Below are 24,072 nucleotides of genomic sequence, written 5' to 3'. Positions count from 1 at the left end.
TGAACTAAACTCGGTAGCATAGCAGTCTCTCTCCGGCGCACAATGTGAATGGCCTGTATATTTTTATTAAAAAAAATTATTTCTTTTTTTTTTAAATATTAATTTTTTTCACTCTCTAGGATAATCGAGTCACTCATCGACGACCTGGTCGGTGTCGCCTTTGGTCTTGATGCACCTGCCCTTGTAGCAAATCTCCGTCTCAAGAGAAATCTCCGTGGTGGTCGAAGTGCCGATGATTCTGCCTGATGGAATGTAAGACTCGGTCGTGGTCGCCTCTTCGTCCATCATCGTCGTGCTGTCCAAGGTGGTCACTTCCTCCTCGGGAGCAAAAGACGTGCTCTCGGCAGACACTTCGGAGGTCACCGGCTCCGGAGTGGTTGTACTCGTCGTACGCAGAACAACCTCTTGCTTCTCTTCCAAACTGGACAGTTTGGAAGTTTCCTCATCTTTTTCCAAATTCTTATTCAAATTGGCGGCGGCGATGTTTTGCGATTCGGCCGCGTCGAACACTTCGGCCAGAGGCCTCTTCTTCAGACGGATCCTTCTTTTCACGCTATTTACCTGGGGGCAGAATTTTTTATTGTGTTATTTTGGCAATCGGTGCTGCGATTTTCCAATGAGAGAGAGTGATGAATGGCCGATGAACGTTTTTTTTTTAGTTTTGATTAGTGTGAGTGGCATGTGTGTGAGGGGATTGATGATGAATGAAGGTGCGAAGCTCATTTTTAAGGACCAACCTTAATTTTGGCGGAAAATTTGGGCTGCTCCGTCGAAGATACCGTGGGCTCGGGGACTTCATCGACGATGGTCGTGGGCACGGCGTCTGTCGTGCCTTCCTGCTCCTCCTGTTGGGAAAAGATTTCGTCGGTGGTAGGGGCGTCGGTGCTGTACGGCTCCTCGGTGAAGCTAATTTCCTCCACAGGGTGTTCGTCGTTGTATTTTTGGTAATATTCCTTCAGAAGGTTGACGGAGTCGTCGAGCTGCTGCACGCTGATCTGCTCCGACCGCTGACTCTCCTCGACCCTGAACTCGGAGTCCTCCTCAGGGTAGAACCTATTTCTCTGCGCCACTCTCTGTCTTGGTCTGTAAGGCTCGTCCTCTCTGAAATTTTCAGGGTAGTTTTGTCTGGGTCTGCTGGCGGAGACGCGTACCCTTTGCGGAACTGGAGCCTCCTCCACCACTTCCTCCTTGGCAACTTCTTCAACAGGGGCTTCCACGATTTTTGCGTAGGTCACTCCTGTGTCCAACTGCGGCTCCTCTTCCGTCTTGACGGGCTTGCGGAGAAGGCGGCCAGGTCGGTCCAGAGGCGAGGAAGGGGTTTGCTGCCTCCTGGATGACCTCAAAGCCGAGCCACGGGCGGCAGGAGGAGGGTTGGTAGGGGTGCTCTCGGCCTCCTGAGTGACGGCAGGTTTCACTCGCCTCCGTTGAGCCACGCCGAAGTTTTTGAACCTGCGGGCGGGGGCCACGGTGGTGGTTGGGTCCTGCTTCACGGTTGTCGCTTCCTCGTTTTCAGGTACGAAAACGGGTGACTCGTTGGCAACCCTGTTGGACTGGCCCTGCCTGACCGGTTTCGCCAACTCGAGGTCCTCCTGCTGCCCCCTGACCACCTGTTGTCTGGCGCGGGTTCTGTCGTTGTTTCTGAATCGGCTGGTGCGGGGCGCTTCCCTTTCGACTTCGGCGCCTTCAGGGGCTTCGGTGGTGGTGCGGACGCGAACCAGCTGGCGGTGCCTGGTGCGCTGCGAGTTATTTTGAGGAACATTTTCAGTTTCGCCTTCTTCTGATGGGGTCACACGGACTCTTTGTCTGACACGACCTCTGGGCCTGTCGGCAGCGACTGTATTGGCAGGCACAACAACCCTTTGGCGAGTTCTCTGGGGCTCGACTGTCGTGCTCGGGGCCTCGGTTACAACTTCCTTGGTGGTGGTTTCGATTTCAGGAGCCAAAGTGGTGGTGGTGAACTGTGTGTAGTACTCCGGCAGCGCAGTAGGAGCGAATGGAGTGGATGAAAATTGTCTCACTGGCACCTGAGGAGAAGCGGATTGGTAGTCCAAAGGACTCGGGGAGGCCTCGACCACGGGCTCTTCGGGGAAGACTGCGTTTTGTTCTACATAGGCAGGGGGTTGAGCTGGCTGCGTGCGGAAGGCGTTTTCAAACTGGTATGTCGGGAACTGCGGCCGAGCGTCAAAATTCTGCTGGCGAGCTGGAATTTGAGCGAAATTTTGGAAGTCATTGAAAGTGGAAATTTGGGTCGGCTGAGGATAATTTGGTGTTGGTGCCTCTGTTTGAAGCGGAAGAGCTTGAGCGGGGGTGCGCTGCAACTCGGGCTGCTCCTCGACCTCAACCTGTTCGACAACCTCCGGCTCAGGAGTGGTGGTCGTGGTGCGTTGGCGAGCCACTGGCCTCCTGCCGCGGTTCACGGGCCTTCTCTCAACATTTTCCTCCCTCACTGCGGGAACCGGTGTGACACGCTGGTGATTTCTGACCCTTGGAACGTGTCTGGTGGTCTGTGGTGCCTCGGTGGTTGTAGTCGTGGTAGTGGTGGTTTCAACCTCGTTTATCACCTGCTGCTCAGTGACCACGGCAGGTTCCTCTTCTTCCTGTGCGAATTGGAATTGCTGGTTTTGGATGAATTGAGGCTGGGGAGTAAAATGATGCTGTCTCTGGGGTACCACCTGAGGCTGAGGAGTGAATTGCTGTCTCTGAGGAATTTCCTGGGCATCCTGCTCAAAGAAGTGATGCTGCTGCGGCTGAACTTGGTCAGCGGGCGTCACCGTTTGGTGAATGAATTGCTCGACATGCTGCTGAGGCTGGTGCTGCTGCGCAGGGCGGTGGTGCTGTTGCTGACGGTGGTGCTGCCTGTTGAAATTCTGCTGAGGGGGTGGGGGTGAGAACAATTGCTGCTGGGCAGGGAAAATTTGTTGCGGCTGTGGCTGAGGGGCAAATGACTGCTCATCTTGATAAATGAATTGCGGCTGGGGTTGGGGTTGAATCCTCTGGGGAGGAGGTTGGTGCCTCAAGGGTGTGTTGAAGATCGGTGGTGGTTGAGGAGGAGCAACTGGAGCGACCTGCTGTTGCTGCTGAGGAGGCGCCTGTGGCCGCTTTCTTTCTGACTGCAAGGAATTCACCAAAAGAGGAATGGCAGGGCTGATTTCCTGTCCTCCAAACTGCTGCGGCTCCTGGACAGGAGCGGGAGGGGCGCTTTCAAAGTGTCTGGCTGCCGGTCCGAAAACAACAGATCCAACGTGAGGAGCCGGGAAGGGAATCTTGTTGTAACCCTGAGGAGGGCTGTAACTCAAGGGAGCCACGAAGAACGGGAACTGCTCGACCTTTCGCTCCACCCTGTTGGTGTCCAAGGAATTCAAGTAGGGCAGATTAAATTTAGCGTAGCCTTCAGGAGGTGGCATCTCAGCGGGACCAACAAATATTTGAGGTGGTGCAGACAGATTGTCCGGCAATTGATCCAAAACGGGGATGGAAGTAGCGTCCTTGAGTGTTTCAAGCACATCTTCCACAGTCAGACGAGAGGTGGCAGCGGGACGACCTCCGGTCAAGTAGACGGCCAAAGGAGGCTGGTGGGGTGTTGGCTGGTTTTTGGGCAGCTCGGCCGGTTGAGGGAATCGCTGCTGGAAAAGATTTTCCTGCGACTGCAAATTTTGAGGGGCTTGTTGTCTTTGCTGTTGCTGCTGGATTTTCTTTTGATCCAATTCTTGTCTAATTTTCTTTTCCTGCTCCTCGCGCCTCTTGAAATCCTCGTCCTGAATTCTTTTGCGTTCCTCTTGGTCTTTCTGGGCCGCAATCCTCGACTGCTGCTCAAACTGCTGTTGCTGGTTGGCAAAAGGTGGGGGAGACGGGTTTCTATTAAACTGCGCTTGGAAATCCTGAGGAGGTCGTTGTTGAATAGGGACGATGTTGGACTGTCCTTGGAAGGGTGGCAGTGCGTTGACTGGCACATAAACCAATTGGACTTCTTCGTCGGAAGCATTCTGGCTCTGAGGTTTGGCAGGAACTTGAATTTGTGGCTGGTTGATGAACTGAGGAGGGCCCTGTTGCAGGAAGGGTGGAGGAGGAGCGTTCCTCAGGTTCGGAATGAACCTCGGAGGCGGCCCGTTCAAGGCAGGCGGCTGGCCAGGAAACCTGAAGGGCGTTTGCTGGTCTCTGGGAAAACCATTGAAATTAGTCCTGATTTGACGAGGGCCTTGCTGGAAGAGGAAGGACTGCTCAGAGGGCGGCCTCAAAATTGTGGAGACTTGTTCTTGGGCTGCAACGTCGAGGTCTCGCGGCCTTGGGACGGGAATCCAGTCTGTCCGGCTGTCGGCTTCTTTAATCGGTTGGCTCCATTCGGACTTGTCAGCGAAGGCCGCTGCTACCAATAGCGCGAGTGCGCAAAAGCGCATCATCTAAAACGAAAATGAAAGAAAAATTAGTTATAAAATTTTTAAAGATCATGAAATTCTTTATTTTGAATAAAAAGTAAAAACAAAATTGTCAACTTTCTCTAGATAAATTTTTATTTTACAAAGAAGAAAAAGATAAAGAATACGGGAAATCGTATAAATATTAATCTTAAATTTACTGCAATAATTTACTAATATGAAACAAAGTGACCTGTTTAATATATATTATTTAATTTCTGTATATTTCCGCCGCAGCAAGGATAATTAAAAAAAAGTAGGTGCTATTTGTCGCTTGGCTAGTTTCTAGAAAGAAGATAGCACGAAATTGGCGCAAAAACGTCTTTCTCTCTCACTATTCGATTTTCTCACCGCACCTCTCTTTGTCTTCGGCGAAAAGAGAATCTTTAACTTTTACTTCTGACCACGATTTGAGATGCACAAAATATTGGGACCGCGCCGGCTATAACAATAATTCTTGCGGAGGAAACTACCTGCGAGCATGCGAACGGGGAATCCGATACTTAAGCGTGAACCCACGAAAGGAAGAAGGTGTCTGATGAAAACGGGGCCCATGTAATAATAACTATAAAAAGTTATGGGCGCGTACAGGGCTCGCGGGGTGTTGCTTTTCCCATTGTCGCGTTTATCGCAGAGAGAGAGAATGAAAGTTTAAGGTCATAGAAAGGAAATGCTCGTCATATGTGTATAAGTGTGGATTCTTTTCATCCATCCATCGTTTATATTAACATGTGAAGCAGCGGGCGGCAGTTGTTAATGCACGCTACTTTCACCTGCCGCGTTTGTGGCTGCGAGGCAAAAAGATATTATACACACTCGATGATGTTCCCATAGAAGAAACTGCGTCTCCTTTTAAAAATATTTCAGCTCGTCAAATTATAGAGCGTGCCACACACCTACTGCTCCTCCGCCGCCGATACACATAAAAGGTGAAAGGCGGCGGCGAATTTCTTTTTTATCAATTAATTTCACCTTGAGACTTGGTATTATTTTTATATATATACACGTGTATTGTGCCGGACACGCGGTTTTATAAATAACTCGCCAAAGTCACGCCTCAATTGTTTTATAGATCTCGGCGAACACAAAAAGAAATTAACCGGCTAACGAGGTGCGCACCAAAATCAAGGTTAGACGTCGATATAAATTTCACCAATAAAAGTTTCTCGATCTAGGTAAAAAAAATTGTCCCCACAAATAGTTATAAAGCGGCTTAGGCGCCGGGCGGATTTTCTCTTTCGGAACAAGAAGTAGTCCCGGATCTGCGCGGCCGAAAGTTGCAAGGTTGATTTACGCGTGCAAAAAGTACACATCGGACGCCCAACTTCTTTATAAGGCGTTCGGAAATTGTTTGGATTAACTTTCTGTTGCTCTCTTGCTCGGCGTGGGCCGACATAGATCCGGAGAAAGAGGCGAAATCGGATGCAGCGCAGGAAAACAAACGCGCGGATTACGTTGTTTTGCAGAGAGCGAAAGTAATTGCTCTTGTAAACAACGAGTGTAAAGAAATATAGAGACCGTTAGTCATTCTCCGGCTCTCTTAAATGGAAAAACAAGGAAAGGTCACGGTTGTTTTTATTTATTCCGGAACTAACTGGGTTTTTCTGGCGATTAGTCATGCCATTGGAGAATTTGTTCGGACAAATCATTTTGATTAAAAGATTTTTTCCATTAAAATATAAATCAGTCCTTATAAAATGTGAGAAACATACTAATTATTTATAAGGATTTGTAATAAGGAAGAATTTCATTTACTGTAGAAAATATTTGATGTATTTTTCCTTATTGTTAGTTTCATTTTAACTGTGCAAAATTTAACTATTTTCAAGTAGAAACTGAACGAATTAAATGACAAAATCAATCTCAGTGCCCTTTCAAACTTAATAAAATTTGTTTGCAGGAATTATTATTATTTTTTACAAAAATGGAAAAACGGAAACGGCAATTTTTTTTAATAATCTATTGGAAATCAATTTTATGCTTTTTTACGGTAGAATAATTGAAGTTAAATCAATGTAGGCAATTGAGCCTACTTTTCATTTTTATTGTCTTGCACAAACAATTACCGCACAATGACTTCCACGTTGCTCAATTAAACACAAATAAAAGAGAAACGCATCGGTCATTGAGTTGGCAATTAATATCTAAACCGCAGCAAAGCCGCCGGTAATCCTCCTCGTTAGCAAGACCGACTCATCGATACGTTTCTTTAATGATGCAACGGCAAATTAATTTTTCCTGCTACAATTCAGATTTTCTTCCTGATCAAAAGAAAGAAAGTTTCCAGAAATTCCGTGTTAATTTTTTTTTAAACTTTTACCACGAGGCCCATTAGAGGCTTGTCAGAAAGTTTTCTTTTGGCCTGAAATTGTCAGGTCTGGGAACTAAAGCTGTGTTGAAAGCGCATGGAAGAGTTATTTAACTCTCGGTTGGCCGTGTCAATATTGACAACTCGATTATACACTTCAGAGAACTTGAATCCGTTTCAAAAACAACAAGAGAGACGATTCACGGAATTAAAAAGTTACACAATATCAAGGCAGCGCCTGTCTGAAATAATCAACTAGAGCTTTCTTTCACCACACATGTATAATTTTATCAAATCACGCTTTATAATTCGTCCAATACATCTCCGGAGGCGCTCGTCGTTTTCACTCTTGGAAATTACGTAATTACTGCCGTGTCATCCACTTAATTCTCACTCTTGGGATAATATTATCGCAAAGTTACGCAGGAGTGTACATCAAAAGGAAACACGAAATTGTGATAAATCCACGCAACTCGCAGGAAAGAAGCAATCCGTGCGCGCAACTAAACTTTCTTTCACACGCACCTTAAAAAAAGTAATCGGATTGCTCGGAGGCTCGGTGTGATATATTTGGGCTGGACAAAAAAAAATATGATTTCACGAGAAGCATTTGAAAAGGGAAATCCTGTGCGTCTCTTTCTCGCACACGGATTTTCCCACCGCGCAGATCCTCGGAAAGGGCATCTCTCGAGAATAGAGAAAGAGAGAAAAGGGACCGCCCTGCATGCTCGGGACAGTCATAAAAAGAAAAGTGATTCTGATTCATCACCGCCTCTGCACCACCTGCGAGCAGCGAGCTGATCTTTATTTAAGAGCAGAAATTTCCAAATGCTCTGCACCTGTGGCCACCGCTACGGATGTAAAATATATAAATCTTCTGCATTCTCAGAAGCCAGACTCGTTTTTCGTTTGATACGAAAATCCGCCGGCGGCACGACGGAATTAAAATGCGCCAAACATGCGAAAATTCCAAGCTGATGTAAAATTAAAAAGAAAGCGAGCCAGGAAGAATCAGATTCAAATTCATTTAATTCTGTGTAGTGCAAAAAATTGGAAAAGATTCATTCTTAACAACCAAGTAAATATATAATTCATTTGAAAAATATTAACAAAAATTAAAAATTGTTCCAAAAGCTTGTTGAAAATGATATAAATTTAAGGTTGTTTAATTTAATTATTGAATTACAGCGAAATTTATTGAAGATTGAATAAAGAAATGTGACTTTTTAAGCCACTTTTTATTTCTTTAAACTATAAATTTGACTTCAATTTAAGTTTTGAATAAGGATGAAATTTACTCGACATATTCTAAGAGAAATCATTGAAATTTCACTCTCTGTTATTAATTAAACATTCCAACTGTCTCTCTGCGCAAATGTGATCTCTCGCCCTGCTTTTTTTTCGGAGAAATAAGACTCACTTTTGCAGCAAAAATTCGCTCCGGGGCTAAAATACTTGTAAGAGAAAAAAATGCCGACTGTGATCATTAAAAAACAGAAAGCGCAGGAAGAAAATAACGACGGCGGAATGTGTACAAAGCGCAGAGGGCGATGTTTGCGGCGACAAACGAAGCGTGGCCATCGTCCGACATTCGCGAGATGGATCGCTACTTTATACGTCGCTTTCCGCAAAGACCGTGTCCGTGTGCGCCGAATATCCGATTGGGATGTGTGTTGCACATTTACTTTTTATTTTTCAAAAGCTGCTCCTGTTTCCGTGCTTCTCCTCAAAGGAAAAGCCCCGGGAGCAAACAAAAAAGCTCTTTATTTTCGGAAAGGCTTTTCTCCCTCTTGTTTGCAGAGGGAAATAAAAAAAAGCTCACCCTTATCGACCCCGGCCCAAATTCGCCATTAAAGCTTAGGTCTTTTCCAACTGACTGACAGTTGGCCGATAATTTTCTCCTTGCGCTGCTCCAATTAACTACTAGCAAAAGGAGTTTGCAAACTTTGGTAATAAACTATTTTAGCTATTACGGCCGAGAGTGCAGTTTTGAGAGAGGAGAAAAAAGTTAATGATTCTTTTTGTTTGTTTTTTATACGCCAAAGAGATTTGCAAAAAAGAGTAAAACTCATAAAGTGACTGATTTATATTGCGCTTTTTTGCAAAAAACGCGAAATTACTTTTCGGAGAGATGAGAATTTTTGTTCAAAGGCAAATAAAAAAAATCCATTGTGTTGCGCACAGTAGGCTGATATTAAAACGGCTGGGAAAAATGTCAACCGAGGTTGAAAAAAATTGCTCCTTTAATTTTTTACAACAAAATAAAGCAGAAAAATTTATAACTATAGGAAAAAAACTTATTCTTACTCTTATAATTGTTCATAAAAAAAACTTTTTTTTATGTGCTATAAATTTTGCTTGAAATTATGCAATTCATGCTAAAATTGATTTTAAATGCCAGAAAATTTGAAAGTCAGCAGATTTATTTTAATTGATCTTAATTTTTGTAAATTCAAAACTAAAACATTAATTTTATTAAGGGCGATCCAATTAGCTGCCGCGTAAGGCTGTTATTATAAAGATGCCATTTTTTTATACAATTGAAAAATTACTGAAAAATAACACCATATTGTTTGAATTTGTTATTTTGAATCACAAAGGCAATATTTTCATTTGCAGACCGTGCGGGTTTATCTTCCCAAAAAGGTCAAATGAACACCGCAACAGAGTTAGTTGGTCGTAGTTGTTGGTCCACCCTCTTGTTTTTTATTTTTGCGCTGTGGTCCGCCGCAATCTGCATCACGCAAATAATTAATGGACATGCGGTGCTTTTGCAAAGAGCGCGAATTTCACCCCGGTGCATTCATAAATTGTCCGCCGGCAAAACAAACTGGGCGCAAAAATTTTTGTTGTTTCAGCGCGGCATGGTAAAAAAAAAAAAATACTTAGGGCTTTCTGCTAAAACAACACACGCGTGTGTTTTCAAATGTGAAATTCAGCAAGGCTTTCTAAAAGAATTATTATATACACGAGTAATAATAATAAAACGAAAATATTGTGTACGAGAAACTACTTTTCCCATATATTCAAACGAGGCCTCGACGACATCTTGAATTAACGGGGCCTCTCCTTTTAATTGGTGTTTGTCGCCGGGAAGCGTTTATTGCTGGCAATTAGGCGAGGAAAGAATGGTTAATCGTGGGAAGATAAGAATTGGCGAAGAAAGTCCGAAATGCAAAAATTTGATAATTGCATGTTTCAAAAATTCGAAAGGATGAGATTAAAGGCGGATCTAATTATTTAATTAACTCGTTAACAAGAAGTGCGATAATTAAGAGAGAGAGAAAATTAAAAATAGAGATTGGGCCTTATTTTTTTATACTTGTTAAAAATCATGTACCGAGCAAACAATGTTTGTTCTAAGTGCTCCTGACATTGAGCATCTGCTTGCGCGAGTAATTAGTCCGTGTGATGATGAGCGGCTTCCTGTGTTATGTAAAGTGCACGGCCGTGTCGTGTGAGACTCGTAATTTCCACGAGCGCAGAAAAAGAAGCATGAAGTATAAAATGTAACCTTTGCTCGGTTATTAATGAGCAGGTTCATTGAAGGGTGAGAATTAACTTCTTTAAAGGAAAGGCCTTTTTAAATTGTTTTGTCCTCTGTCCAATCAAATTTCATATCGTTAATTAAAAAAAATTATTAATTTTTAAATGAAACTAAAAGTAAGTTTGATGAAATTTTGAAAATTTCGGACCGTGACCTTAATTTTAAATTTTGTAGCAATTAGTGTTTCGCAATTTTAATCTCATATTTAAATTGCAGAAATTAAACCACTCCTATATTAATATTAAATTCAAATTTCGTTGCACAATTTAATCTCGAAAGTGACTTCTTATTGCGCAATGCGGAGCAGGTGACGAAACCCAAGAGTCTTAATTTCCATAAAAAACCATAATAATCACGGGCCAAATGTGAGCCAGACGATCACTATTTCCGCGTGACTTGAATCCTTAATCGAAGCCCCTTCTCGGAAGTTGGCCAAGTTTATATAAAATTGCTATCCAGTCTTAATTGCAACGGACGAATTTCGCTCGAAATTAAAATAAATGAAATAGATGAACGAGTTGTCGGGGCCGCTAAACATCAGGAACGCTCAGCCCACTGGCCATCAACTCACTCTCATTAATCTACTTTCACTAATTATATACCGCGAGAAACTCTATATACTGCGGACGGTTTGTATAGAATCAAACGAGAAATTGATAATTATGCGCGCGCGAGAAGAGATCGGCCATAAAACACACGTAGACGCAGCACGCGTCTGTCAACCGAGAGACGCACGACGCCGTGAAATCTGTGTCAAAATTGACCGGAATGCACAAATATTATGCCAAATTGATTTCACGGAAATTGATTCAGATAATAATCGTAATTCGTAGCGAAATCGTGCGAAATCCGGATATGCATCGGCGAGTCCAGAAAAGTGTAACAAATTTAAAATTTTTTATGGTGGAGATTCGCGATTTGCATTCAATTATGATAATTGGCAGTAATTTCAATTAATCAATAATTTGGAGCAAATTTACTGTTTCTGTGCCACGTTAATTGATATAAATTAAATTAGATGGAACAATTTACCGTATTTTAAAAAAAAGTAGCATGATTAAAATATTTTAAATTTTTATTTAAAAATTATTGGAATTGATGAAAAATTATCCTTTTTTTTTAAACAAAAGTAAAAAAAATTATTTATCTTTTATAATAAAAAGATTTTTAAAGTTAAAAACTGAAATTTCTTCAACAATTTTTATTTTATTCCTATAGGAAATTATTATCGATTCTAAACTCAATTTAGTTTTATTAAATGATTGAATTTTATTCCATAAATTTGAGTTTGATAATTTCCTAAAATAGATTTAATTTATAAGATCAATCAAAAATAATATTTAAATATATTTCTTACAAAACTTTTTCATTTGCTACAAAAAAAAATTGCACTTCTCTTTCAAAATAAATGTTTTCAGAAAAATTAAATTAATTGAAACCTAATAATAAGAAGCGTAATTGATGTCTTGATCAATTTGTTAGATTAAAATATAAATTATTTTTTTGATAGGCCGGGACTTGAAAACAAAATGTTTTGAAAATAAAATGACAGAAAAATTAAATCATTTTAAAATTTAAAAAAAATATTTATATTTACTATTTTGGATTTGAGAAAAATTGACAATTTTTTTATTAAATCGACTAATTTGAGTAAATTGATGAATTTTTTAATATATTTCAAATTTGAATAAAGAAGAAGTACTCACTTTTGTTTAACTTTGCTGTTCCTGGTGCGGAAGCAGAGGACGGAGTTGCGCGCTCGATGGCGAAGTTCCTTGTGTGCGGCGCAACAAGTGTGCGGACGGAGATGTCGGCAAGAATAAACTGCACCCGCCGCACTACTACTGAGGTCCGTCGGTGTCGGTGGTCGGCGCGCGAGTGCCTTCTTCAGGTGTGCATGCCTTTCGTTTCTTTGGTTACTGGGAGGAGTTGTGTTTCCGGAGGCTGCTGCTTAGAAAGTCCGGACGAGAGATGCGGTCCATACGCCTCTTATACTGTTCCAGTTTTCAAAAGTTCCATGTAGGCCAGCCGAGGCGGTCGGGCGGGCTCAGCCAGCATTGCTGCCGTTGGGCCGGCCAGTGAAAGGTAGGCAGGGACTTGCCACCGCCGCTGCACCTTCCGCCAAAGTCGATGGACTTCAACTTAGTCAGCTGCTGAAGGCTCTTGTCAAAGGGTCGCCATCATTCGACTGAAAAACAATTTTGAGCAAATTTAATCATGTATTGGAAATTGTTTTTAAAGAAATTGATATTTGAGGAGACTTTGAGGAAAATGGACTTTGTCCTCGTTGGGAAAAAATATCTATTTGATTGTGCCTTTTTGTTTTTGAATAAAAAAACATTTTTAAAAGAGAACAAACTATTCAACTGTTTTGTTGCAGTAAAGCTAAACTGTGTTCCTCACGAAGAATTGACTTTTTTTTTCAAAATTCCTGCTAGCTGTTTGGTCTATGAATGATAAATTATTCTCACGCAAATCAATGTGTTAAAGAATAATTAAAAAAACAATAACCAAAATCAGGTCTTTACAACAATGAGAGCCAAGTCCTGCGATTATTGTAAATTTTAACCTTCATTGTTAAAGAGACCTGATTTGACTATGCCAATAAGGAGTTCTTAACCTCGGAAGTTTCAGCAAAATTCTTGTTAGTGGTTGTGCTGTTTTTTCCAATAATTCCATTTTTATTTCAATATAATTTTTAGTTTTTAACAATTGAATTTAAACAATATTATTATCATATTATGCAACAATGTGGACAAATAAACAATATATAAATTTATATTTAGTTATTTCATTTCCACATAAATGTGCAAAGATTCCCCCACTGCTCACTACAACGACAGAAAATAATTCGTTTTGTTGCTTAAAAATAAATGTTAATTTTAAGATTTGCACAGCTTTTTATAAAAATGTTAACACAAATCTTCAGAGCGGTGAATTGTCTTAATAATTGAAATTTATTGGTTAAAACCTGAATGAGTTCAATATATTAAATAATATGATTGTAAATTTATGGTCAATTTTAAGAAATTCAGTTCTCACTCAGAATTCCTGCTCTCAATTGATAATTTATTAAAAAAAAATTAGCGAAAACATTTTAATTTAAAATCCCTACTTGCTAATTTTCATTCTCAATTTTTGAATACTGGTTGTGAGTCATAATTTAAGAGTTCAAATTTAAAAAAGGCAAACTTAATCAAAATTACAATTATTTTAATTTAATCATTAATTAAAGAGCGCAGGAATTTATAACTAGCAATTTAAGCTCACCATTCCTTTTAATTAATTTTTGTTACTTTCCAATGATCAATTTTTTTTTCTTTGACGCATGACTTATTAAATATGCGACCTCCTATTTAAAGCAACTTATTTTCAGATAAAATGTGGATCACGCGCACTCATCCAATGTGTGTGTGTGTTTAGTTGTTAACAGCAATAACACCCAGCGAGAGGGAAAGCGCGGCCGGCGGCACGCATATTTCTTCCTTCGCACATTTCTTTCCGAATGAATGTACCTTGAAATCGTCTCTCTCTATATAAATTCCGCTGAGAATTTCTTGCTCTCGCGCTTTTTCCGCTGACCTTGACCTAGCGCGTGCAGGACCGGCGGCGGCGGCATCCCGAGCGCACGCGGAGCCACTTGCGCCTCTCAAGAAAGAAAGAAAGAAAGTGACCAAGGGAGAACGGGTTACACATTTCGCGCCTTTTATAGGAACCCAAGTTTTCTTTGCTCAAAAGTAGATATAAACATTCAACTCGTTCATCTACTTCTCAATAGAAAAATAAAACTACAAAATTAAGAATTATTTTATTTAACTTTGCTCTAAGGAATTTTGATTATAAATCTCTAGAAAAAATTATTATAGTCCCTTTCAAAAAGACCGGTGCGCAAATATCTTTCTTAATTTTGACTGAATTGACACAAATTGATATCTTAACTTAATTTAGTGGAAATATACATGTTATTGAAAATTGTACTATTTCTGGTGGATTGACTTTAAATTCGGCTTTTCCTCGATGGGTTTTTGTGAGTTTTTATTGTTTAAGAATAACAACAAAAACCCATCGAGGAAAAGCCGAATTTAAATTCAATCCACCATGAATCAACCCTCGATCGTGAACTTCTACTACAAAATTGTACTATTTCTGTTCAATTAAACAATGGTTAAATAAGAAGATCTCAATGAAATTAAAAAACTTAATGAATAAAAAGTTCATGTAATTGAAAGAGTTAGAGATTTTACAACACAATCAAAAAACGAATACACATATTTCAAGATTGAAACTTACAAATTCATGGAGAAATGAGTCTGTTTAATTGAGTTGTAGCTTGTTAAATTCTCTCTTTTAGGCGCTTTCATGGCCCCTCCGAATTCGTACGTAGCTAGCTACGGAGCACTGGCGCCTTCACAAGGCCCGCGACCTAGTCAGCAAATTTTTTTTTATGCAAAAGAAATCCCTTCTCAGGCTATTGATTCATCTATCTAACCAAACTAAATTAAAACCTAACCCAATTTAATAAAATAATAATAATGAAGTAAAAAAACACATCACATTTTAAAATAAAAAATACACAATGCATAAATCAAACCAATGGGAAACGTCAAATTTTTGGGGATAGGTAGAAGATCTTTGTTTGGTAATTTTATTATTATTATTTTATTTGAGTACTTTGATTGGATAGGGCAAAAATTTAAAAAAAAAAATGCACGTTGTAAAAAATGCTATGCCATGAAAATTTTAAGAAAATAATGAAATGTATTCAATTTTATTGTTTAAGTTGTTATGCAAGTTCGTGAAATGCAAAATTTTTTATACTTAACCGTGTTTAATTATTAATATTATATAATTATTGTTGTTGTTTTTTGTCCATTGTTACAATACATTGTTTATTCAATTGCTGAAAACAATTTATTTGAACCGAGAGGACGAGAGTTGGACAAAACGGCAAGAATTTTGCTGTCCGCCGCCGCAATGAGTGAATTATATATTTTAGCGTATTTTAGCATTTTTTTTTCATAAAAATCCGGTTCGCTCAACAATTAAAATTAAATCTGCATAATTTCAAATTCTTATGTTCAATTTACAGGCTTTAATTAGCCTATTTTGAATCAACCGCACCAAGAAGTTATTTATGATGTTATTTTTCAAATCTATAACAAAGGATTGTTTTTATTAAATTCCAATGTTCATGAGGTTTCCGTTGAACTTTCCGCACTTTTCAAAAATAAAATACATCCTTTCGTTTCCTATATCCTCTGGGAAAAAATAATGACGAGAGGCGCACACGTGTTAATTTAACTTTCGTTTTCCTGCGAATTCCGCGTCTTTTGCGGCTTGAAAATGCGTGTGGTGTAACTTTTGAGTCGCGATCGACCCTAGTATGGAAATTCAACATTGCAAAGGGTATTGTGCGTGTGAACTCATCCGCCGCTTGAAAACGAACCGAATAAAACCAATTGTGTCGCAATTGTGGAAGCGGACGTGCAGCATTCCGAGAGCTCCTTTAATTGGATTGTTACGTAAAGTGCTCTTCAATTTAGCAATTAAATTGCATGTTCGTGTAAATACAACGCTAGTTAAAACTAAATATTTACTGTAAAAAATTTATAAAAACCACATTTCAAAATGAACTTTCCTAAATTTATTCATTAATGTTTGCGATTGGTGATGAATGGAAATAAATAAATTGATTAATTATTAAATAATGACGTTTGTATTTTCCCTTTCAAATGAAGTAACGTGTCAGTCCTCACGTATTGAAAAGTGATCTTAAGACTTTTTAATTTTTAATTTCTCGTTACCCTCACGTTTGATTCGGAGATAACCCAAATTCACTCCACAATAGACCATGAATCCAATTTGCCGCAACCGGTCAAGAATTGTAGTTTTCCCTTTCAAATGAATGCAATGACCAGAGACAGAGCAACCTTCAAACTACATAATTTCTTTAGGCAGCTGCATTGTGTGCTCCGTATCTTTTGAAAGCTGATTGTTCGCCTCATTTAGTATAATATATATTATTCAAAAGTACATTCAAAATATTATTTCATCCTGACAAGAAATTACAGCTCGTTATTTGATATCCCACTTTTGCAGTTTTGGTGGACAGAGCTTAGCCTATGACTTGCTTAGCTTGACTTTGAAATTATTTTATTATTCTTGATTCTTCTTAAAAGCAGTGAGGTCTCATAAGAATTTGTCAGACGTGGCCTCTCGTATGGTAAAAAGATGGTGCGAATTCTTAAAAGAAAGCTCAATTTTTCAATGGAAAAGTGCAGCGATCAAGGAAATAATTTAAGTCGATAAATTATTAAAAAAACGCGGTCGAATCCAAAAATTTGGTACATACCTGGGTCCAGTCAATGAATGCGGTGAGGTGACACTTCCGTTCGGGGTTGTCGTCGCATCGAGCAGGGATGAAATGTATACAAAGTACAAAGTCATGTGTATAGGTGACGAGTGACTTCTCGTCTGGCCTGTCGAATGTCCACGTCTAGAATCACAGAAAATTTTGGTTTGAAACAGCGAGGGTCTCACTGATTTATGTACCATGGATTTATTAAGAATCAATGAGAATTTCTGTCAGACAAAGGGATCATTTTTGACGATAAATTATTATAAAAATTCGGATGGATACGATCAATTTTGGTACACATTACACATGCCTGGTCAATGAATGTGGTGAAACTTCCGAGTGGTCGGCGCGGCGAGAAAATCCATTTACTCGCCTTAATTCGGTGAGATAGGGTTGATTGCTGATAAATTTGCCCGCTTCGCCATTTTTCCTGAATCTTGAAGCAAGAAAGTTTCTGGATTTCTGGAGACGCCAGCGCTCAGGCAGCCAGCGAGGGGCGAGGAAAAAGAAATGAGGGAGGGTTGGAGGGAGCGCCACTGCCACCTGTAGTCCTGCACAATGAGAAGCATTGAAATTAGGAATGAAAATAATGAACTCCCACCCACACTCTCTCTTTTCACTCCAGAGAGTCCAGAATGCAGAGAAAGGTGTGATTATTAGTTAATATTTAAAAATTTAAAATTATTCAATTTTTTTTTATAAATTACAAGGTCTTCAATATTCATTTATATATTAAATAAATTGATTAAACTTGCAAGTTTCATAAATTTATTTTTATTATCAATATTCATTCTTGCTTTATTACGAGTTTAGTCAGAAACATGGATCTAGCCAAGAAGTTCTAGCAGCATCTGTTGGTTTGTATTTTCTAAATGCAAGCTTTAATGATCTCTGATTGCAAAACAATATGTAGTCTTGATATTTTAAGATTGACGAAAATTTCTAAAAACAATGGTTTCTGCAAATAAAACAATTGCTGTTTCTGTTGGTTCGAATTGCTTTTTTCAATCCTAATTTTGTGTATTTATTGGTTAGTGAACCACAAAAATATTGCAGTCAATGCGTAATTACGGCAAGAAAATGTTAAATATTTTGCGGTATTGCGGTGTTGTTCAGAGAGGTACACGCTATATTTTTTTTTCAACATCGATTGACGCCGTTAAACCTACTTTTTACATTTAAGTTAATACTCGGAGCTACGCGATTAATTAAAAGCTAGATCATTTCTTTTCTCACTAGTGGTTGCTGCGAACAACAAAAACTTTGCACTTCACTGCCTTCGGCGAAGGTGATTGAATCAGTCTGTCCGTAAATGCTCAAATTGCAATTTTCAATAAATAAAAATCGTTCGGCACACATGCCATAATACGCAGGATGAAAAGAAAGGTAAAAAATTTCATTTTGATGGAAAATCAAAATCCAAAAATCAAAAGCAAAATCCTTAAAATAAATGAAGGCAGCTGCCGAAAAAATAAGTGATTATTGCTGGGGTGGCATCCAAAAGGGCATGCCCTGATTTCCATACTGCTGCTGCGGGTGTGGATGGAAGGCGCCTCCGTTGCTGTAGTGAGGCTGGGGCGGATTCATCAGCTGCCCCATGGGTTGCTGAGGAGGGGGTGGACCGTGTGGCTGCTGGGGTGGCGGTGTCTGGTACATGCCCTGGTACGAAGGTGGAGCTGCCGAGTAGAGCTGCGGCTTCGACGAGTAGTGGTTGAAGGTTGGCTGAGATTGTTTGTAGCCTGGAGGGCCACGTTGGCCGTTGAAGCTGCCCTTAGGGTCATCGCCAGGTAACTCTTCACTCCCATCACGACCGTCACACTCATAAACTGAAATGAAATTAATGTTCAAATTTAGAAAAACAATATTTATCAATAGAAAATAAAAACGTAAAAGTTTTTGATTTAATAATTTATATTCTTTAAAAATTATCACTAAAAAGATTTTTTTTTTAAATTTCTGTTTGGCTGCATTTTTAAAACATGATATTGACTTTTAGTTTTAAAGTTTAAACTGATGAAAGTATAAGTATTTTGAAAAAAAAAAGAAATTTACCATTGTGTCTGACAGGGTTGACGCCAGGATGACCTGATATTTTTCTCTTCTTGCTGTCGGGTTCACCGTGGTTTTGCTTGTTCTCACCTAAACAAGAAAGGAAACAATCAGCCTACGCAGCTCCAGCAATTTTGACAAAATATTAATAATTGTTCTCTGGGGGACGAAAGGTTGCTATGCACGTTTGCCGCAGTTTGGACACTTACCAAGGGAACAAGATTCTGAAATAATATTCAATAAATATTTATATGTATATAGCATGCAATGAAGAAAAAGTAAATTTAAGTAATATATAATATAATAATTTGCTCTTAAAATTGGTCGCCCAAGGGTCTGCGTCTGCAACCAAAACGCTCTTTAGGCGCGAGTTTGTGTGACTGGTGATGAAAGGCAAAGTGCGAAGAACACAAAAAAGGTGTCTACACTCCGTTTCTTTTTTTTAGAGGAATTTTTGATATTTTCATTTGTTTGGAAAGAGTCGAGGGCATTGCTGGACACATATATATCACACTCTAGTTGGTTGAAAGTTTGTTGTGCTGTTTTCAGAGGGGCTCGTTTTTTTCCAAACCATACTAGTATTTTTTTTTTTAATTTTCAGAAAGACAAATTGCATGCAGCCGAACAATAAATTGGTCATAGTAAACTAGCAGTCAGACATGCAAGAGCACTCCAACCGAACTGCAACACACGGTTTCAAATCTACTAAAAGCGCCTCCAACACTGAAGTAAAATTAAGCAAGTTTTCTTCTCCGTGAAGTAGCAAGATGCATTTTTGTTTATTTTTTGAAAATGTATATTATAATGTTTGCTCTAATAAGAAGTTTGTCTAATTAGAATAAAAACATGTCATTTAATAGCCAATAAACCAACAACCAGTTTTAAGAAAAGTATGTACGTAATAATATAGGAAACAAAACGATCATTTCAGGCCAATTGAAACAAAAAATTAATTAAGTATTTTTAAATATTAAATTAGTAGCAGTTTTTAGTCTGGGCAGAACCGCATCATCCACCTTCAAGGCTGCAAATCTAGAAGTTATAGCCAGTACGTGTGTGTGGTTAAAAAAAACTCCATGCTGGTACTTACAAAACATTATGGGTACTTTTCGCTAAGAGATACACACAAGATTAGCAGTGTAATCACGCACAAGACAAACTGATGTGAATATAATGTAAAGGGAAAGGAACAAAATCAACCAATTAATTAACCAATCAGTGCGCAGAGGGGTGAATCTTTACACTGCTAAAAAGTGTAGACGTTTGTTTATTCCACCAACTGAAAATAATCAAAAGCCAAAATTGGAAAACGAAATCAAAAAAATTATAAAAGTACACACAAGGGTCGTCTAATCAATAGATGGGGGTAAAATTTGGTTAGCTTTTGCGCAGACTCAAAAAGCTAAGGCGGTGGAAAATTGCATAATTCATTAAAAGAGAAACTCAAAATAAAAAAAAAACAAACAGAAAAACAATAATCAATTGTTTGCATTAATTTGTAATAATTAAAGGCACAGAGGTGTGCTGAATGAACCGAGTCATCCCTAGGAATGTAGAATGGTATCAGTGATCGCAGAGCACTGGCAGTAAATATATTCTTGTTTGTTTCACGCACGGAAAACTTTCCAAAAATACTTTGGAAATTATCCGAGCCTGTATACAGAGAAGCACCTACCTGTCAAACAAAAAGGTCCCTGAAAAGGAAACATTCTCTTATTGGATAGAGGAAAGAGTGAGAGCCAAATATAAAAAATACCACCTTGCAATGACAGCAACAGGGCTCTAGAAATGTGACATGTTCAGTCGCGATTTAAGGACACAGCACTTGATAGAACAATCATTTTTAATATTATAGATTCCAGACAGGAATCTGAGAGTTACCAACCTGTGGAGGAGATGGGTGGGGGAGGGGGAGGTGGCATTAGTTGTTTGTCTCTCTCCGGGGCAGCTCCTTCGGGAGGCGATTGCTGATCTTTGTTTATGGGCAAGGGCATGGGGAGGTTGTTGGGGGGAGAGGCGCCGGGCGGCTGCTGGTGCATCTGCGCTGGCATCAGCATCTCAATCATGCTGGCAAACAGAACATTAGACAAATTTAAATGCCATTCATATTACCATCGCAATATTCCTTCGGGTCTTGGTTAACGGGGCAACTAGAGCTTTTATTAATGTAGTGTTTAGAACGAGGCTTTTATATAGGCGTGGGGCGAATTGAACAAGTTTTATTTATGTGGCGTCGATATTGACTGAGCTAGTTATTAGGTAAGGACAGCTTGATTCGGAAATTACACTTTCGGGGTGGGCTTAACACGGCCAAAATTTAACTCTCTGCAACGAGCAAAGAAATCAGTATTTAGTTCTGAGAAAATCAATTTTTTTTTTCGATCAGCAGTATTAGAATTTTGACATCTTAGTCCGGGATGAGATCTTTTAAGTGGAAAGAGTAAAAATCAGAGAATCAATATCAGCACACAGCTAGATGGAAGAGAGGCGCATTAATGTTGCATTTACAGCACAAAACTTTTAAATTATCGAGCATATTCTAAGATACATACCCATTGCCACGCTGGTTCATGGGATTCTGAAGGTGATGGACAGGCGGTGGCACAGGAGGTGGATGTCCCACCAACGAATGTGGCACCTGGATCAATAAAATGTGTAAGTTTTTGGTGGAAACTAAATCATTTGAAAAAACGCACCTGCTGCTGGTACATTTCATTGTCTCCGGGGGCGTCGGAAAATTTCCTTTTGTGAGGATGAGGAGGCGGATGCCTTAGTATTTGAGAATCAGGCCTGAAGCCAGCTGGGGGACCACCAGGGTAGCCAGGAAAAGGTGCCGGTGCTCCCGCCAGAGGAGCAGGGGGTGGGCCAGCATTGGGGCCAGGCTGCAGATACTGCTGTGAGGTTCACAATGTAAACTTTCATCCAGAGACAGTAAAGAATTACTTACTGGATAATTGTAAATTTGTTGCTGATGATGGTGAACCATGGCAGGCTGACCTGGTGGGAGCGGAGGTGGATGCGGCATCACCTGAGGTGGTGGATGGTGGACATTTGGGGGTGGCTGATTTGAGTAAATTATCTGATTCGGTGGATGAGGTGGAGGTTGAGAGTACGTCGGGGGCGGCCCGTGCAAGAGGGGCATGTGCTGATTCTGCTGAGGGGAAGGTGGAGGTGGCAACTGCTGGTGTTGAATCACCATACTTGGACTGCTGACCACCTGTCACAACAAAAAATAAAAATTTAATTTAAAACACAAGAATTCTTTCTCAGATAGAGAATTATCAAAAATAAGGCATACATAGAGAATTTGAGAACAAAAAGCATTTAAATGTTTGAGAAATATTGATAGCAAATAATGTTAGGGTCCTAACCATTGTAATATTTTGCTGGTTTGGTGGTGCCATCGGCAGAGGCGCTTGCTGCACAAATCCTTGATGATTTTGTCCAGGTGCCATGAACTGATGCGGAGGTGGTGGTCCTTGCAAAGGTGGAGGCGGCAGCAAATGTGTCGGAGGCGGACCCATGGCTGGTGGGGGTGGATGGTGCATTCCGGGCGGCATTTGGCCCACTAAAAATTTGTTTAGGATATACATTTTTTTTTACCTAAAATTTAATTTTACTAGGCTGATTCATTGGTGGAGGCATTCCAGGCTGATGGGGCATCATTTCTTGCTGGCAATGTGGTATGGCTTGATGAATTGAAACTACAGACGGCTGACCAATCGAGCTCACAGTCACAGTTTGAAATTGAGCTGGGGTTTAAATGTTACAAATTAAGAATTAAATCACACCAAGGATAAGCAAACCTTGGATGGGTTGCTGCATTGATGCTATGGCACCCATTTGTTGCTGTTGGGCCGCCTGTTGTTGGTGCCATGCTAGGAAGTCTTGCTGCAGGGTATTGACCAAATCTTGGGCACATTCCTTGCCTTTCTGCAGCATATCAAGACTTGAACTCCTGAAATAGGCAAAAAATTAAAAATAAGGATAACTGCTGATCTCTTTAACATAATTTATAATAATTTTTATTTTCATTCAAATTGTTTGTGGACCCGAATTTATTTGCCAGCGGCTGGAAATTTCATTTTACTCACTCGAGATAAATATGCATAGGTTCAGTGGACTCCATGTTTGTGGCCGGATCGTTGTTACCAGAGCCCTTTCCCCTCAGACTCAAGTTGCTCCCAGACTCATTGTGGATGAAGTTGAAATTTGTGTTATTGAAGCCGAGCACTTTATTTTTCAGATCAAACGCCGGGCCAGCGTGGTCTAAGCAGATGTACACTTTGTCCACATGCAGGAACGAGGGTGGCGAAGTTTGAATGCTCATCAAAGGCGGAGGTCTAACGTTCATCTGCTGACTGGGGTTGCGGGAAAACTTGTTATTGTTATATTTTGGACGTTTATTGTTGGAAGGACTGTTTGTGTTGGGAGCCGGCTGCACCGGTACTTGGCCCATGTGCTGGTGAATTATTTCATGGATCCGCTGCACTCCCACTAAAAAAGATAAATTTAATTTTTGTAAAAATAAAAATCTTGATTGATTACGGTCAAGGGCACTCTTCTCGGACGCCTGCACATACAAATAAAGTGGTCGTTCGGTTGGGTTTTTAGCCCGGTCCTCATAGGTCATGTAGCGGCCTCGAGTGGACACAGCAGCGCCAGAGAATTTGTTGATCTCGTCCTGTGTGTGACCCCTTGTGAGGAGATTTCTGGCCGAAAGGGGCGCATCGTTTATTTCCACCTCAGCCGTGAATAAATCTCCGGCAGACTTGTTCAAGTTATTATCCTAAAGTAATAATAATTCGATTATGAACAATTGTATAAATTTAATTAAATCCTACTTTAACGCTGATCTTTGAAGAATTTAAACTTCCCGAGCGAACTTTTCCCTTGGCCATCAACATAGCGCTGACTTTGGCAGCAGCCTCAGCGGCCGCCTCTAAACTACTTGCTTTACTGCTCAGAGAAGGTGCCCTAGAACAAAAATAATCACACATATCAAGCACACATGTTTACACGAGCGTAAAATGAAAATAAAAAATGTGCAAAAAATCTCTTCCCGATTATAAATTTTAAGTTCTCAATTTAGCTCGGTCGAAAAGATTTGGTTCAAATTTCAAAAACAAAAAATACATACAAAGCGGTGAAAGGTGCTTGATTTAGTTCGCAGCTCCTCTCACCTTTGGAACATCATTTTTCAGACGAGAATCACTGATGCCGAACATCTTTGTTTATCGACCGCCATTCCTCAATTTCGTTCTCCGGCGAATACCGACACCAGCGCCAATCTGATCCTGAGCGCCGTATTGCTCATTATAGCACCATTTGACGTTGACCTTGATCATAAGCATAACATTACAAGGTCATGCAATGATGATCGCTATAATATGGTCCC

The 24,072-nt window shown here is 40.0% G+C and overlaps 2 protein-coding genes across 4 annotated transcripts; both read right to left on the bottom strand.

Moving 5' to 3' along the window:
• Nucleotides 1–47: 47 nt before the first annotated feature.
• LOC132198874 (titin) lies at nt 48–12,239 on the bottom strand. Its single transcript, XM_059623146.1, has 3 exons — nt 11,974–12,239; nt 738–4,397; nt 48–561 (listed from the first exon to the last, which is right to left on the bottom strand). The coding sequence occupies exons 2-3, from the start codon at nt 4,395–4,397 to the stop codon at nt 130–132; spliced, it is 4,092 nt and encodes a 1,363-aa protein (XP_059479129.1). The 5' UTR covers nt 11,974–12,239; the 3' UTR covers nt 48–129.
• A 5,365-nt stretch (nt 12,240–17,604) lies between these two features.
• Nucleotides 17,605–23,973, bottom strand: LOC132198543 (uncharacterized). 3 transcript variants are annotated; one of them, XM_059622601.1, is made up of 13 exons: nt 23,815–23,973; nt 23,519–23,651; nt 23,223–23,463; nt 22,769–23,171; nt 22,481–22,632; nt 22,295–22,426; nt 22,046–22,242; nt 21,622–21,891; nt 21,371–21,568; nt 21,227–21,312; nt 20,560–20,741; nt 18,678–18,764; nt 17,605–18,451 (listed from the first exon to the last, which is right to left on the bottom strand). In XM_059622601.1, exons 2-13 carry the CDS (start codon nt 23,579–23,581, stop codon nt 18,105–18,107), a joined length of 2,358 nt encoding a protein of 785 aa, XP_059478584.1. In that variant the 5' UTR covers nt 23,582–23,651; nt 23,815–23,973; the 3' UTR covers nt 17,605–18,104. The 3 variants fall into 3 exon arrangements, with proteins under 3 accessions (XP_059478584.1, XP_059478581.1, XP_059478583.1); XM_059622598.1 differs by having other exon boundaries at nt 23,858–23,955; XM_059622600.1 differs by having other exon boundaries at nt 21,371–21,565; nt 23,858–23,955.
• Between the last annotated feature and the right edge of the window lie 99 nt (nt 23,974–24,072).

This window comes from Neocloeon triangulifer, unplaced genomic scaffold (assembly GCF_031216515.1).
Source record: "Neocloeon triangulifer isolate White Clay Creek 2 clone unplaced genomic scaffold, ASM3121651v1 ptg000013l, whole genome shotgun sequence".
Classification (NCBI taxonomy): Eukaryota; Metazoa; Arthropoda; class Insecta; order Ephemeroptera; family Baetidae; genus Neocloeon; species Neocloeon triangulifer.
This window is presented reverse-complemented; position numbering and strand designations above follow the sequence as displayed.